At 42.6% G+C, this 15,457-nt stretch overlaps 1 protein-coding gene across 2 annotated transcripts in view; it reads right to left on the bottom strand.

Annotated features, from left to right (window-relative positions):
* Positions 1-15,457, bottom strand: part of shank3a (SH3 and multiple ankyrin repeat domains 3a) — a 161,101-nt gene that overhangs the window by 66,446 nt on the left and 79,198 nt on the right. The window contains exons 10-14 of one of the 2 annotated variants that reach the window (XM_044035860.1): positions 14,369-14,598; positions 13,153-13,322; positions 2,851-3,032; positions 2,435-2,458; positions 140-178 (exon numbers count right to left, since the gene is read on the bottom strand). In XM_044035860.1, the coding sequence (XP_043891795.1) occupies positions 140-178; positions 2,435-2,458; positions 2,851-3,032; positions 13,153-13,322; positions 14,369-14,598 (645 nt within the window). The remainder of the gene's footprint in view (positions 1-139; positions 179-2,434; positions 2,459-2,850; positions 3,033-13,152; positions 13,323-14,368; positions 14,599-15,457) is intronic. The other variant, XM_044035861.1, reaches the window with a different exon arrangement.

The raw sequence follows: 15,457 nt of genomic DNA, 5'->3' as shown, positions 1-15,457 counted from the left end.
TGATACAAATTAAAATAGTCTATTCTTCTTTCGCTCTTTTTATGGTGGGTTGTAACCAATAAAGATTGGGTAATGACATTTACACGGAGTAGGTAAGCATGGATACAAACACACAGGCAGATTATCCAGTTAGATTTACCCAGTCTGATCTCGTCATACAGATGTTCCTCCTGTGTAGCTGGTGATTAACAAGGACGTGAGAACATTAACAGGAACAGAGATGACTGTATGAATGTATTCAGAAGTGTGAGTGAGCATGTTTTGGGACAGATGGGAAAGGGAACATACAGGGTAATTACGGTATGTCACAATATGTGAATCATCAATAATAATTTGTATTTCAAAACAAAATCTGAGTTGAAGGACACAAACAGGCTCATTCAAATACAGTCACACACACACAACCACACAGGTTTGCTCAGATATTCTTCTGAGGAAACTGCATTGACTTCCATTCAGTTGGACAGCCTAAACAAAGCTTTAATCATAATCTTAATTTCTTAATCAGAAATGATGTTCTGACTCACTGTGACCAGGTTTTGGATAGTGTTTATGCCAGTTTAGGTCCTAAAGAGGTAAGAAGTACAAGTACACATGCAGAAAGAGGAGGGGGAGCTACTCCTGGCCTCAGCTGACATTCCAGAATCTATAACTGTGATTTGTTTGTCACCTTGAAGGAGGATAAGTCGGGGAATGTTAAAGAAATAAATCCCCTTTCCCTCTTTCATTTGCCTTATATCGTCTTGTCCTCCATTGCAAATGAGCTCTATTACAGTTAGCAACTCATCCATTTATGAATGCAGATTAGATGAAATGCATTATGTTTCAAACCAAGGGTCATCCATCCCTACAGGAAGTAGCTTCTCAAGCTTGGCCTCTCTGTGCACCAGGAGGACTGGTCAGTCCCTGCTAGGACTACATAAAATACACTGCACAAAATGTGGTTCTCAAAGCAAAGTCTTGACATAGACCATGAACTGTCCATCTGAATTAGAATTGAATTGTATTTCTCGGATTATATCACAGAACTACTGAGGCATTGAATGCAACATGCATCGTGGTTTTGATGGTCAGTTTTGCATAACGGTGCCAGATGGTTCAGTTGGCTAGGCCATGGTGCTGGCAGCAACGTGACTGTGAGCTCGTTTCCTGCCTTGCCAACATGGACGAACGGCAAAACCCCGTGTTCACATTAGTGGCAGGCATATGGATTTGGCTGCTGTGACAGCAGATCCATTCAGTAGATGGAGGCATAGTGTCTGCTGTTGATTCATCACATTTCTGATAACATTTGTGTCAACATTAGTATACATCACAGTATTGAGACAATGCAGCAACATTCAGCAGAAACATGAGTAGAGAATTGTTTAGTCTGGATTGTTTATCACCCGTTTCAATAGCTCAGCACAGTGTATTCCATAAAAAAGAAAAATAGTAGTGGCATCAAAGTATACAGTACAGGAGGAGGTCTGCTGGCAAGGTTATATGAGGACAGAGAGGCCGGGACACAAAACATCTGGCAAAGGACCAAAATATCCAGGTGAAATATGGGGAAAAGAAAAAAACAAACCCTGATATATCCTGCAAATGCTTCAATAAACACAGGTAACATGCTGTAAAAAAAGATGTCCACCAACATCATGTGACAAGGATGTGAGGGAGGGCTGGAAAGGTCTGGCACACAGATTGAGCATGATGTTTATGGTCATCGGTGGTCAATGCATCAGCAGTGTATTAACAGCCAATTTGATTAAAAGACTAAATTGGACTGACGTTGGCATCAGACGAAATTTAAGACTTGGTAGCTGTATTGTATTGGACAGAAAAAAATGGTATTGAGCCATATCTGTTAGTATGTTGTTTGTTGTTGAATGCCTCCTGCAGACTGTGAGATTTTAGTGATCTTAGATCCTTATACACTGTGCAATATGGATCTAATAGACCTGATGACAGTACAATGGTCAATAGCTGCGACGCAAGTTAGCAATAACATCAGTCGGAATCACATGGTACCAAACGACATATGGTCCACGATACCAATAATATCATGTTACAATGATTCCGTGATGATCAATATATTGTGAGGTATGTGATGAAGCAGGATGTAGGGTGGGTGGACTTGTGGGGGGTCAGTGTGGAGCTGGGGCTCTGTGCACAGGTGATACCAGGAGGGAGAAAAGTACTTGTTCGTTCAGGGAGAAGCACTTTCACAGAGGAGAAAGGAGAGTGGTATGCATACCAACAACGATAAGCAATCGTTTGAATTTGCATGCCCTCTCCTTGAAGTGATCACAGACTTCTACTGAGATTGTCAACACATCTCAAGTGGATTCAAACAGGGGCAGGAAATAAGTGCTACACTGCAGGTGTAAGGTTGAGCACACTGAGATACATGGGAGAGATACAGGGGTGAGAAGAATATTATGGAGTTTACCTTCTACGTCATTACAGTCATAGTCTTGAGTGAAGCATGGATGGGGACAAAAGCACACACACACACACACACACACAAACACATGAAAGCAAAGCCACGGCAACTCCATGTAAAGCACAGAACAGCATATTTACAAAGTGAATGGCAGTGAATGGTAGATCACAATGTCAAGTTCAAAGACACTGAAATGACTTCCAGGTTGGGGTATTATATAAGTCCTGTGCAGTGAAAATCACAGTGAAGGAATGGTGAAGTATCAGCATAGGAATGTCTGCTTTTTGATTCTGCAACACACCCCACTACATGAAGCCATGGAGTTCACAGGGAATCATTAGTGGTGATGACAGGTATGAAGCATAGATTAGTAGTTATAGTGTCACAAAGTTGTTGGTAGTAGGTAATGATAGACAACCTACCTTTGACCCTCTCTCCACGGTTCAGCTGGATTTCTCCCTCCCCCTGTGGTGTGTAGGGTTTAACCACAATGAAGGTACGTCCTGGGACAGCACTGTAGAGTTTCCTTTTTGGCCCACGGGGGCCTGTCAACGCTGGAGGGGTATGGTGAGGGGGGCTTGGGTCTCGCTGCACTGAGCCGGGGCTGTAAACAAACACATATGTTACTGTGGTGATTCCAGGGAGCTGGTAGCTGAAAGCCGTGGTCACCGACATGGTCGTCAGTGGGACAGCGACCTGGTGGCTCCCCCTGGTTGTTATGGTGGCCAGGGAGGGATTCATTAACCAGTCCCTTTTTGCCTGCTGATCAGCACTTAACAGTCAGTCCATGGGAGAGTCATGAGAGGAGAGTACACTCCTCCCAACCCCCCCTTCTTATTCCCTCTCTTAATAGCACAGAGAAAATCCTTGTTGCTCCCTTTAACCCTCACTCTCTTTTATCTCTCCCCTCTAACCTGCATCCTAACACATGTAGAAGCAGTAATATTTAATGGTAAGAGGGCTTGCACAGTTTCCTTCTGTGTGGGTCTGTCAAATCCAAGTGGAGGCTCCCCTCAGTAAAACACATCCCGACTCAGGGTTCCAGCAGTAGCCCCCTCCAGGGAGGGACAGAGATCCCTGTGTGTCCCCAGATCCAGTAGGTCCAGGCTGGGCTACAGACCTCTCATTGTCCTTGGGTCCTGGTTCTCCTGCTGTGGAGGAGAGAGGCTGGGTCTACTCCCCGACTCCCCGCTCCTTCTCCCGGGAGTCCCGCCGTGTCTGCCTCTCCTCTCCCCTCCACCCCTCTAACACACACGCACACACTCCCACTGCTCACACACACTCCAGTGATGCTGCTGTTACTGCGCTCCGTGGCTCCCCTCCCCTTTGACGGCTCGCTCACACTCACACAGCACAAGCCTTCTATGTGCATTCTAGCCGTGCGCACATGCACATACACAGACTGCTCCCCCCTCACTTCTGCTAAGATTGCACCTCCGTTAGCATGGCATACGCCACCAACAGCATGTCACTAACACAACGCTGACATACACACAAGCGTGCTCGGCTCAGAGCACGATTGATCTCCTGCCTGTCTGTGTGCAAGCGTGCATGCGCCATGGCTTCCTCAGGCAGGCTGTGAGTGTCCGTATGTGCACATCTGTCTTTGTTTGTGTGTGTGTGTGTGTGTGTGTGTGTTTGCATACTTGTGTGCAGTGGGGCGGGGGGATGCTCCAGCCCATTTGGTTTAATTGTCGCTCCTCCCTGTTTTGTTTTGCCTTGAATCCCCTCCTCTCTCTGTCATTCTCTTGCTTCCATTTCAGCCTCTTATTCCTTTTAGTCTCAGCATTTATTCGCATTGCATCTCTCTCTCTCGCTCTCTGTCTCTCTGTCTCTCTCTCTCTCTCTCTCTGGTGGTGAATTCTAATACAGCAGCGGTTCTGCTCCGCCCATTCTTCATTCATCACTACTTTGCTGTGTAAGTTGCATTCACTACTATTCTGCTGGTTGTGCTGTGGCAGCTTATAAGTACATGTCGTGTTTAACAGATGTTCATGATTACCTGATCTGGAATTTGCTTATTACATACATATATGCACATATATATATATATATACATATATATATAATATTACTGTGAAGAGCGACTTGATTAAGCACTGAACTGACACTTGATGTTAAATTCTCAACAATATTTCCTTGAAAGACAACAAATTTATAGAAACCTCTTAAGTTGACTAAACATCCATCTCTTTTTACTTCATTTCAATCTCTTGCTGTTCCCCCACGCGTGTTTTGCATTTTTTTTTCATTCATGATTCAACCCCTCGTGTGCCCTTTCCCCCTCTTTCTCCATCCTCCACACTCCTCTGTCCCTCATTTCAAGCCTTGTTTGTCTCCTTCTTTCTCCAACTTGTTATTGCTACTGTTGTTCTCCCATCTCACTCAGGCTCTCTTTCTCTGTCCATCTCTCCATCGAAACAACGGCTTGCTGACGGCTTTCCAATTACCGCAGGGACTGAGGGGCCGGGATGGCTGCCGCATGTTAATGTCTGAGCGCTGGCACTGAAATCATCAGCTGCACACAGAGAGGAGGATGGAAGGCTGGAGTAGTAGGGAGATGAGGCTGTGTCAAAGTAACACAAACAACTTAAAAAAAATACATCTCCTCAGGCAATCTACTTCAATGACTCTAATCTGCCTCCTCCACACATTTTTGCCACCTCATACTCCTACTGTGAGGTTATGTTCACAGCCTGGACGTACGTGCTCTCTTCAGCCAAACTGGTGATCATTGGGTGGACACATGAGGGCCTTCTCTGCCACCCAGTGCAAAATAGCCAGTGTGTTTATAAAGAAAATAAAAAAAACACATGAAACATCAAAATGCACATGACTACGTTGGTTTGAAAATGAGGTATAGTCAGAGATGCAGTGCTCTCTTAATGTAGCAGAACGTGACTGTTCTTTTGACCCAGAGTAGAGCAGGAGCTGAGGTTTTGACCGGACCATGGAGTGACATGTGAAAAAAATAACATAAGCAGCACCTTATCTCTCGCCTCATCTCACTATAATTTTGCTCTCATCAGCACCTGAGGCTTGTGTGAGGAACAGGAGGAGGATGGAAGCCCTCACTGATCGACACAAGATTTCTTTTTGTAATCGTGAAAATTACATTATTACATGTTACGGCAGCTCTAACACTCTCTCTCCCGGTTGCTGTCTGTGACAAAGACACACACACGCACACACGTGCAGACAAACACTGACACCTGACACATCTGAACATCTGTACAGTTAGAAGAAGCTTCAGCAGCAGCTGGTGATCAAAGATGCATTTGACTTCCATGACATTTACCACCTGTTACTTAAAGTTGTGCACCTGCTGAAAGGCATGCTTTAAAACACCTGACCATGGAGGAATCCACATTCTTTTTCTCTGGATAGTGACCAGAGTGAACAGCTATCACAGAGCGGTCAGCAACGTCAGTGAACAGCTTTGTGAGACATGAGCTTTTAATTCTCATCAGTCTGCTCCGCAAACATGCTCCGTTTGGACCAACAAAAAGTAGTTCACTGTTATTGACATGAATCAAAATTGACATGAATGCCCAGTTACAGTTTACTGAGACAGATTTACTTTTTAAGGCAATAGTAGTTGGAACGCTGAATGGTTTACTGCATATTAAGCTCAAAACAAACCCAATTCATTAGAGAAAAAAAACAAAACATGCATGAACCATGCACTGCTGCCACTTTCCCACTGCTTGGTCACTCCCTGAATGCACTTGGACCCTAACCTAGCCCTAAAGGACTTAATAGGCAAGCTAAAGGTTACTAGGCTCATTGACAAAAATCATTATTATTAGCAATGCAGAGAAGGAGACACTCAGCTGCAGCTTCTCATTGTTCTGACGGTGCTGAGCGTCACTGTCATCAGTCATCAAATCTTGCTTCTTTGTATCAGCTGTAACTAATTAAGTTGATGACAGGCCTTAATTAAACTTGGGTATTCTTGCTTTACGTCACTACGATATTTTGAGAGAGTGAGGACATTTTGACTGGCTTTACAGTGTAACCAAGTGTACAGTATATGTGTATCTAGTAATATTATTCATTGATCTTGGTGCAAGTATTGAAATTATACATGTGATAAAAATTGGCCTATCTACTGCTTCTCTGGTCAAACACCAGTTACTGCATTCAGATTTTGCCATTGGCTTTCTTAGTCCACTTTTACATCACTGGTACAAGCTTTCATCGCCTTCTTTGTCTAATCAGAGTGAGGCTCGTTGTCCCAGGCTCCTCCCCCTGGAAGTGTTGTTTTGTCGCTTTTGTCTCTCTCCACCACTTGAAGTGTTGTGCAGGTGATTGACTGTCTCATCTCACTGAGAACCTCACACATCTGCAACTCAGTGTCAGATTTCATTACCAGACCACGCCCCATGCACTGCTCCCCACTCTCCCTCACTTCTTGACATTTTTCAAAATCAGCCATTGGATGGCGTTAGCTTCAAAAGAGAGGGTTTATTTAGCCTTTAAGATTCATTTGACCTCAAAGGGCTAATGGTTTAAGGTTAGTTGCAGGCTAACTGATATGGATGGTTTTAGACCTACATTATACTGTTGTAATGTGTATGTATATGACCACAGTTCCATTGAAAGTAAAATGAGGGTCAGCGTGAGTTCTACACTTGATCCCACATTCTAATCCAGTCGTGGTGAATTCTTGCCTGGAGTTCACCCTCATTTGTATGCTGTGTGGCTACCAACGAACCTCCTTGCATTACCCTCAAGCAAGCATGCATGGTTACTGTGGTGTGGAGTGTGCCGCAACTGGACTGGAAAGAGAGATTATAGATGAATAAAGAAACAAATCACATGTCAGAGGTGAAATTAAAGATGTCATGTTAAGATATATTAGTGAATGCAATTGAAACCTTTTTGTATAACCCAGATTTAAGTCATTAGACCCCTGGATAAGGTATCTGTTCAATTCTTACACGTTTTCAGTATCTGACCAATCACAAACATTATTTTACATATTTTTACAAATGCAAACATGTGCAAACATGTGCTGCACTGACACAAAGTATTTTTTTATCTGGTAGAATTTGTTTGGCTGCAAGTTTTTTGCCTTCCCTTTTGTTTCACTGTGTCTCATTAAAAGATACAGATGTAGGACTCATCACATGCAGACACATGCAGACACACACACACACACACACACACACACACACACAGATAAAGTTCTAAACGCGGACTCCAGGCTCCACCGTTTCCTAGGACACTAGCTATTCCACTGTAACAGAGGAAATAAAGTATAAAGCATAAAAATGAACTAAGAAGTCAATATGAACCCAGATCTCTCACAGTCCATTTGTTTTCTACAAATACAATGTTTATGGCCCCAGTTGACTATTTACTTCCACTATTCTCACATTTGAGTAACATCTTGAAAGGAGTGCATTACCTCTATGTTGTGCATGTAAAAAAACAACCTTGGCACAGATTCTTTTTTATTTATTTGCTTAATGGTGGATTAGCATCAACCCCAGTCACTGGTGTGAATCCTAGGTCAAGGTTAGGTTAGGTGGAGACTGACTCCGTACTATATACTCCATATTACACACTGGAGATGCAGACTTTTCTCACATGACTGCCTTGCTGTCTAAAGTAAATTACTTTTTTCACTCAAATAGCCCGGCTCTCTAAGGTAAGTTGAGGCCCATTATACACACAGTCACAATCAGCACTACACTGAACATCTTAATGATCATAAGTCTCCTTGAATTGCAACACTGGAATGAATGTATGCTCTGTCAGTCGGGGTTTATGGCAGGAAGTATGTGTAGGAAGCAGGAAGTATAATGCAGAAGGTAGAGAGAGGTGCTGAGCAGCACATCTGTGTATTCTGGATAGATTTAGACAAAACAAAACATGAGAAGAAATTGTCAGTTGTCGTGAACAACTCTGAACTTCAGCTCAATCCTACTTTATCCTACACTTGAAGGTCACGGAGGGACCTCGAGCCAATCCCAGCTGACATGGTATGGAAGGCGGGGTATAATTCACTCACACACTCACCTATTTAGTTTATAGTGTCCAATAAACCTAATGAAATACCCGCAGAAAACATGCAAACTCCACAAAGAAAGGACCTCGGGCCAAACGGGGATCCAAATCAGCAACCTTCTCCCTTTACGGGTTGCTAACGTGCATTATCTGCCTCCATCTTGTCCTCTCCCTTGTGTCCTCCTCTGTTACACCAACTGTCCTCATGTCCTCCTTCATAACATCCATAAACCTTGTCTGTGTTCTTCCTCTTTTCCTCCTGCCCGCCAGCTCCATCGTCAACATCCTCTGTCCAATATAATCACTGTCCCTCCTCTGCACGTGACCAAACCATCTCAACCGTGTCAATGTCATTTTACAGACAGCAATGATCATTTAAAAAAACCATCATGAAATATCACAGACAAAAGAGATAAAAACAAGTTTACTGAATACATTATGTCTATGCATTTATTGATGAAACAAGAGGAATAAACTAAACAGCAGTCTTTACCTTTGCTCATGAGTTCTGAGAAGTGACAGAAAGCAGGAGATCGCGGCTATAAGGACAAATGTGGTCCCTTCTAAAGGTTTCCAGGCTAAGCCTTAGGGACGAGGAGGAGTTCGATATGCAGAACACCTCAGAGTAAAACATGTCAAACTGGAGGAGACCCAAGGGCAGAACTCACATGCTGTAAGGATTACACTTCAGAGCTGGCTATTGCAGAAACAGCTAGAGGAAATGGTTAAAATGAAGGACATCGAGGCTGTTGTGATTACCATACTGGCTCAGAATGACTGGCAGAAGATGCTGAAAAGCAGACAAGGTGTAAGCTCCATGCGTGATGTACCACAGCAAGAGCATATGAGTGGAGTGGACTGATGAGAAATAATGCTCATTACTCACGACTACCTATGGTGCTTCCTGATGCCTGATTCTTCCTCACACATCAACTTTTCAGATGCTAGTGAGGACACAAATGGAGCGAGAGATAAGGTGCCGCTCATGTTATTTTTCGCAAAATGGCTCGTCACAAGTTGGTGGACACTGGCGCAACTTGTTGCCGCTACTCACCAGTAACTTTTCAGTGTTTTATGGACAAATGGACTGTGTCATTGCACTCAAGCAAGAGTCAATCCATCCACTACCCTCTGATGTCCACGGATTCTGTTGTCACTCTCCTGCTCAGATGCCCAGACAGCAGCGGCACAACAGACCTCAACACACACGTGATGAGATGCCGTCATTACTGTGCGGACACTAGCACAAACAAACTCCTCCCACTATCACAGATAAAAGTTGTGGTAGACTTTATGTCAGTATGTGTCTATTCAATGACTGTCCCTTCCCATTTCATACATGATTGAATAGCTAGAAGAATGTCAGATTAGATTAAACGTTTTGGCCAACTGCTTAAAAAACACTTGTAGTTTACTTGCTGATCCCTGCTTCATGGCAATTATTCTAATGGTTAAACATAACTTGAATGTTTAATAATGTGTTTCTGTGCTGTTCTATGAAGAAGAAAAAAAAAGCAAGAGCAAGTGTTGGTGTGTGCTACAGGAACCTGCTGGAGTCTGCTGCCACTGAGCAGGCTGTTGACCAGCCAAGCTAATTTCACACTCTCCCAGTACCCATGATGCTCCAAGAGTTACCCTGGGCATAAACAGAAGGTGACAGTGAGAAAAAGAGAGCGAGAGAGGAAATATTCAAGGACAGTATCAGTCTCATTTGGGTGTGGGTTCTGATCATGGGGACCAGCTGCTTGTTTTTTTTGTCTTTTTATACATTCACCTCACTTGAGCACCTGGTGTAAGGCTAATGCACACAGAGGAACAACTCCCCGTGTGCAGACAGTCATTTAGGCCAGGACACAGCGGACACACCTAACTTTTCTTTCCTCTAGCCATTCATTTACTTCATAGTCTCATCAGCACAATCTGCACGTTACCATGCAGCAGCACCGCAAATGTTTCTGCTAATAAAGTGTCAGATGCAGCAGAGGTAGATGCACTGACTGCACAGGTATACATGACAGAAAGGTGTTTACTGCAGCATAAATGTATGAATGGACCGAGTCCACTTCATATAATCCAATTTCAGATGGAACACTAAAGACCTTTATGTTTAATGCCGTCTGATATTTGCAGTTACATGATGTAATTGAGGATTCTGGCTGCTTTCTGGCTTTTAAAGATTAATGGCACCGTGTGCATGTGTTTGAGTGTGTGTGAGAGACAGGATGAAAGGTACAAAATGAGAGCAAGCAGAAGCGCGGAGAGTGTTTGATGGATGGAGTAAAGTGACAGCAGAGTATTAGAGGAGAGCTGTGTACAGCTACAGCTGTGTCTGTAATACAGTTCCCCTGTCAGACATCAGGCTGTTTCACGCCGACACACAGTGCATTCACAGTGCATGCGCAGTCATGTTATATGTGTGTCTATGACAAAAGTTTTGATTTTATTAACCTATGCACAAATACGGCATGTCGAAAAGCAATTTAGAAACAAGTCTCTGCACAAGGTGAGGGTTTGTATTTAGTCTCTAAATGAATGTGTGACCGTCAGTGCCCATTACCTTTAAAAGCCAGGTGCATTTCCACTTTGCTGCAGTGCGAACTGACTCATTTTGGGATTTTGTGAATAACAAGCACAGAGTGAGTTGTGCACCTGCCTATGTCGTGTATCTGTAAAAATAATGGTAAAATATTGTGCTTTCAGATCAGGTTTTTGTTCAAAAGTACAATCACTCTCTGCTGCTTTGCCTCGGGTATAAGGCTGAGTCCGCATGTACCCACATGTAGGTGAGTCTTTTTTTTTTTTTTAGTAAACTGAGGTTTCCCCTCCTCTGGTTTTAAAATGAATCATGTCCAAAGACAATAAGTTCTCATAAACATCTTACTTAAAACCACAAAAACCCACAATTAAGTTGTGTTGAAAGCATGCAAAGTCAACAGGTGGCGATGTAACAGTAATTCTGACGATGAAAATATCATTATCTGTTCCTGTAGACAAAATGCACTGTATATTAACTGTGTCCTTGTAATGTTAAAAGTCCATTCAGAAAAGCTAACACTAGCACAGGCTTGCCGATGTCTGACACCATTATTCACCTCACCTCATGTACACAAGCGGAGGAGACACAGGTGCACAATTAGACGTTATAAGACAAAAATCCTTTACATTGTGAACAGAGATTGTGAAAATCTACAAGCTGGCAGAGGTGTTAGTTTCACAATGTGTGCTTTCAGAGCGCTAACCCACAGTTAGCATTTGTATGAAAGGCCAAAATACACTGAAAAGCACAAAGCTGTGTTTTCAATAACACCTGTCTATGTGTGAACTGGGCGTGAGGTGAGGTCCCACGTGTCAGTGGACCATCACAGGCTTCTGCTCTGAGCTGTGATCACAGGCCTCGTTTACAGCACAGTTTGTCTAATGATCTGGTGTAGCAGGTTTGTTCCAGCACCCAGCACATCTACATCTGTGGATTAAAGCATGAGTCAAGTGACAAGCTGCTGCACTGATGACATTACTCACAGCCATGATCTCAGTATTGCATTCTCTGTCTCTCAGTCTCTCTTACACACACCGACATACACACACTTGGCAGGCTTCAATTGGTCCCCATGGTGATCATTATTAGCCTCTTTCCATCTGTCTCTCTCTGAACTGTGAAGACACCCATGCACACAGCTATGAGCACGTGGGTGTACGTTTAAACGTTTCCACACACACACACACACACAGATTTGGGTGCATGTCATGTTCACTCTGTCCACCTATAACAGTACAGATTTAACACGTCAGCCCCAGCCTGTTGCATTACCATGTCTGTTGTCTATGCCAGACACAGCTATTACTGTTCTCACACCCTGACAAGATCATGGGCCAAACAATGACTATAACACATTTCCAAAAAAAGATCTCTTACTGTGATCGATGTGTCAGTCAAAACCTTTTCAAGCACTTTATTGTCATTGAGTAGCACAATAAATGTGTCTGACAAACCCAGAGATGCCTTTAAACTCCCAAAGCATGGAAGAACATAAAAATAAATAGATAAACAAGAATGATGATCTTTAAGCAGAGTTCAAATAACCAATAGTACAATAAATAAACAAAATAATCATAGATGAGCAAACAATCACTAATTGGCAAGGTTGCGATATAGAGTGCAGCCAGGAAGGAAGTGACCTGGAAATTAAACGTTGTTGTTTATAGGTTATTATGGTATTATTTTACTGGTCCGGCCCACTGCGATCAAATTGCGATGTATGTGACCCCTGAACTAAAATGGGTTTGACACCCTTGGTGTAAACTGTCGTAATGGAAGACGTCAATGAGTCCCAAAAAGCCACCTCTGCTCATAATCTGTAACTAAAAAGCAACCTCAATTGATTTATAATGTCAGTAAACATTTTCCAGAGGAGTTATTGATCTCAATCATTAGTTTCAGCTCTTCTTAAATAGAAGATCATGTCCATTTTGTCTTTCTGGTTTCAAAAACTGACATGTCACTAGTGAAACTGTTCATTTTGCACCCAGGAGACTACGTACACTTTTTATATATATGGTCTAAGCATCTGTTAGACTATATTATAATCATGCTTGTAACATGTAGTCCTCTATATTAGATATAAAGTAGCAGGATATGTATGTTTTTAAATTCATTCTTTTAAATAAAATAAGTAACATCTGAAATTGAGGTTAAAGAGAATCTTACAGACCTGAGTCTACCACGAGGTCCATGTCCGTGAGGGTAGCCATGGCTGTGGGACCTTCTGGGAACGGGCTTGTCCTCCTCATGCATGTGATGTAGTGAAGGCGAGCGGGAATGCGAGGATCTGGAGCTGCCGGTGCTCTGGAGACTGCTGTCAGGCATCTCACCATGACGACTCTGACATGTGACAGAACAGAGGAATCATATGCATGCGGACAAGATTGCATTCCTCACACAGACGGCTTTCATCAGTGTGATCGTTTCAAATTATCTGGGCTGAACCATTTGGGTTAAATGCATTTCTTCGGACACATGTTGTAACTGTGATATGATTAGCAGTAAAACTTCAATGCTTCAGTATTTACTGTGGTATAGATGAGAAACTAAAGACATGAATTAGAGCTGCAACGAAATCAATTCCCAACTATTCTGATAATCAATTAACTGGTTGTTAATTTATTGCTTCTTAAATGTGAACATTTTCTCATTTCTTTGCTCAATATCATTAAAAAAATGTTGCAGTTTGGGAAACACCAATCAACATAATCGACAGATCAATCAATTATGAAAATAATCCTTAGTTGCAGCCCTTATATGAATTGTCTTTAACTTTTAAACATTGCAATTTTGCATTCAATTGTAACCTTTGCAATTTGTCGATTGCGTGGTTTCAAACTGTGAATTGTTCAGCCCTTTCAGTTATCCACCTCTAATTTATTTCCTTCACTATGAATGTAAATTATTTCCAGGAGTTGTCATTTCACAGGGTTTAACTGTGATAATTCACAATATAATACTGCATTTGTCTGTTTTATTGTACTTCAGGTGAGGGTACTTTGATTTTACAGCTAATGTTTCTTCATAAAGGGACACACTGCTAATCACAGTACTGTGGCATAACAGTGAGGACACAGTAAACTGTCTATTATGTAGAAAAATACTGATAATGAAATAGTATATGGCATAATTACTTTGAATTTACAGTAAACTACAGAATATATACAAGAGAATAATTAAAAAAGCTTGACACTGCATGACAAGATTACAATGAAGATAAATTAAAATATCTATCTATCTAGTAATGTAATCTGCTGTGAAAGTAATACAACTAGCAGCGAGTGATTTACTCTTAATGTACAAATATTTTACGGTGTAGTTTCCTCTACCCTCAGAGCTACAGTGTACAGACACAGATGATAATCCAGTCTTCCTCTACCTCTTACCTCTCCGAGGCTGCTGTGCTGCTGCCCGAGAGCTGGCAGACTGCGCAGCGAGGGGACAGGGGAGTGACCCTGGCGGCCGCGTGTCTCTCGAGGGGCCGGACCGCGGATGTGATCGTGGTCCCCGTTCAGGTTGTTATCACTCGCAGATCGGAGCAAGGAACGTGGTGAGGGCAGGGGGCCGGGAATCACACGACGGCGGCTGGTGTAGGACGGCGTCTCCCTGAAAGGTACTGAGAGGACAGAGACAGAAGTCAGACATCTATGATGCTAATCATCTGAAGTGAGAGCACACTAACACATGCGTCACATGATGATCAAACTATCAGTGATCATAGTATTAATGACAATCATCGGAGCATGTCATGTCACATCATGAATGGATAAACCATCTACTATACAAATATTACACAATAATCCTACTGCATACTGATACCATACAATACTAATACTGATATTGTGCGTGCTGTGTAATGCTCTGCTGCCGTCACATATTCTTATTAATATTGCAGTGTTTTTTTTTCATTTTGTGATTATTTTCATCAGATTGTGGACGACAGATTTGCCCTTTAAGGCCAACGCTGTCGTTATTTACAGACATACTGATTCATATGCATTTTCCATCTTAAATAAACTGAAAAATAAATGAATAACTGACTGTTTATAATGACAAGGTATGAATGCATAACATTATGTAAACAACATTACTGTACTTGATAATGTAAAAGGAGGGCATTGCATCCCGTCCACAGTAGATGGCAGAGTGTTCCTTTTCATGTCACAGAGACTCTGCTCACAGCAGGGATCAAACAAGCACCTGGAATGTTCTCCACAGCCATTACATCGCTGTCTCTTTTCCTTTTGCACACACTGACCAGTAATGGTAAACTTTACTCCAGCAGCTAACCCCTCCTTATTACACAGCAGTAGTAAACACACAAAGTGGGAGCCTGGGATGCAAGTGGGGTTGGGTACCTTGCTCAGGGGGAACCTTTCAGGGTTTGCCCTGTGGATACAGGAGCAATTCCCCCTTCACTTGGCCACAGGCTGCTTATTTGCTGATGTACACTTTACTACCATTGCTGTTAACTT

This window comes from Solea senegalensis, linkage group LG10 (genome assembly GCF_019176455.1).
Source record: "Solea senegalensis isolate Sse05_10M linkage group LG10, IFAPA_SoseM_1, whole genome shotgun sequence".
NCBI lineage: Eukaryota > Metazoa > Chordata > Actinopteri > Pleuronectiformes > Soleidae > Solea > Solea senegalensis.
This window is presented reverse-complemented; position numbering and strand designations above follow the sequence as displayed.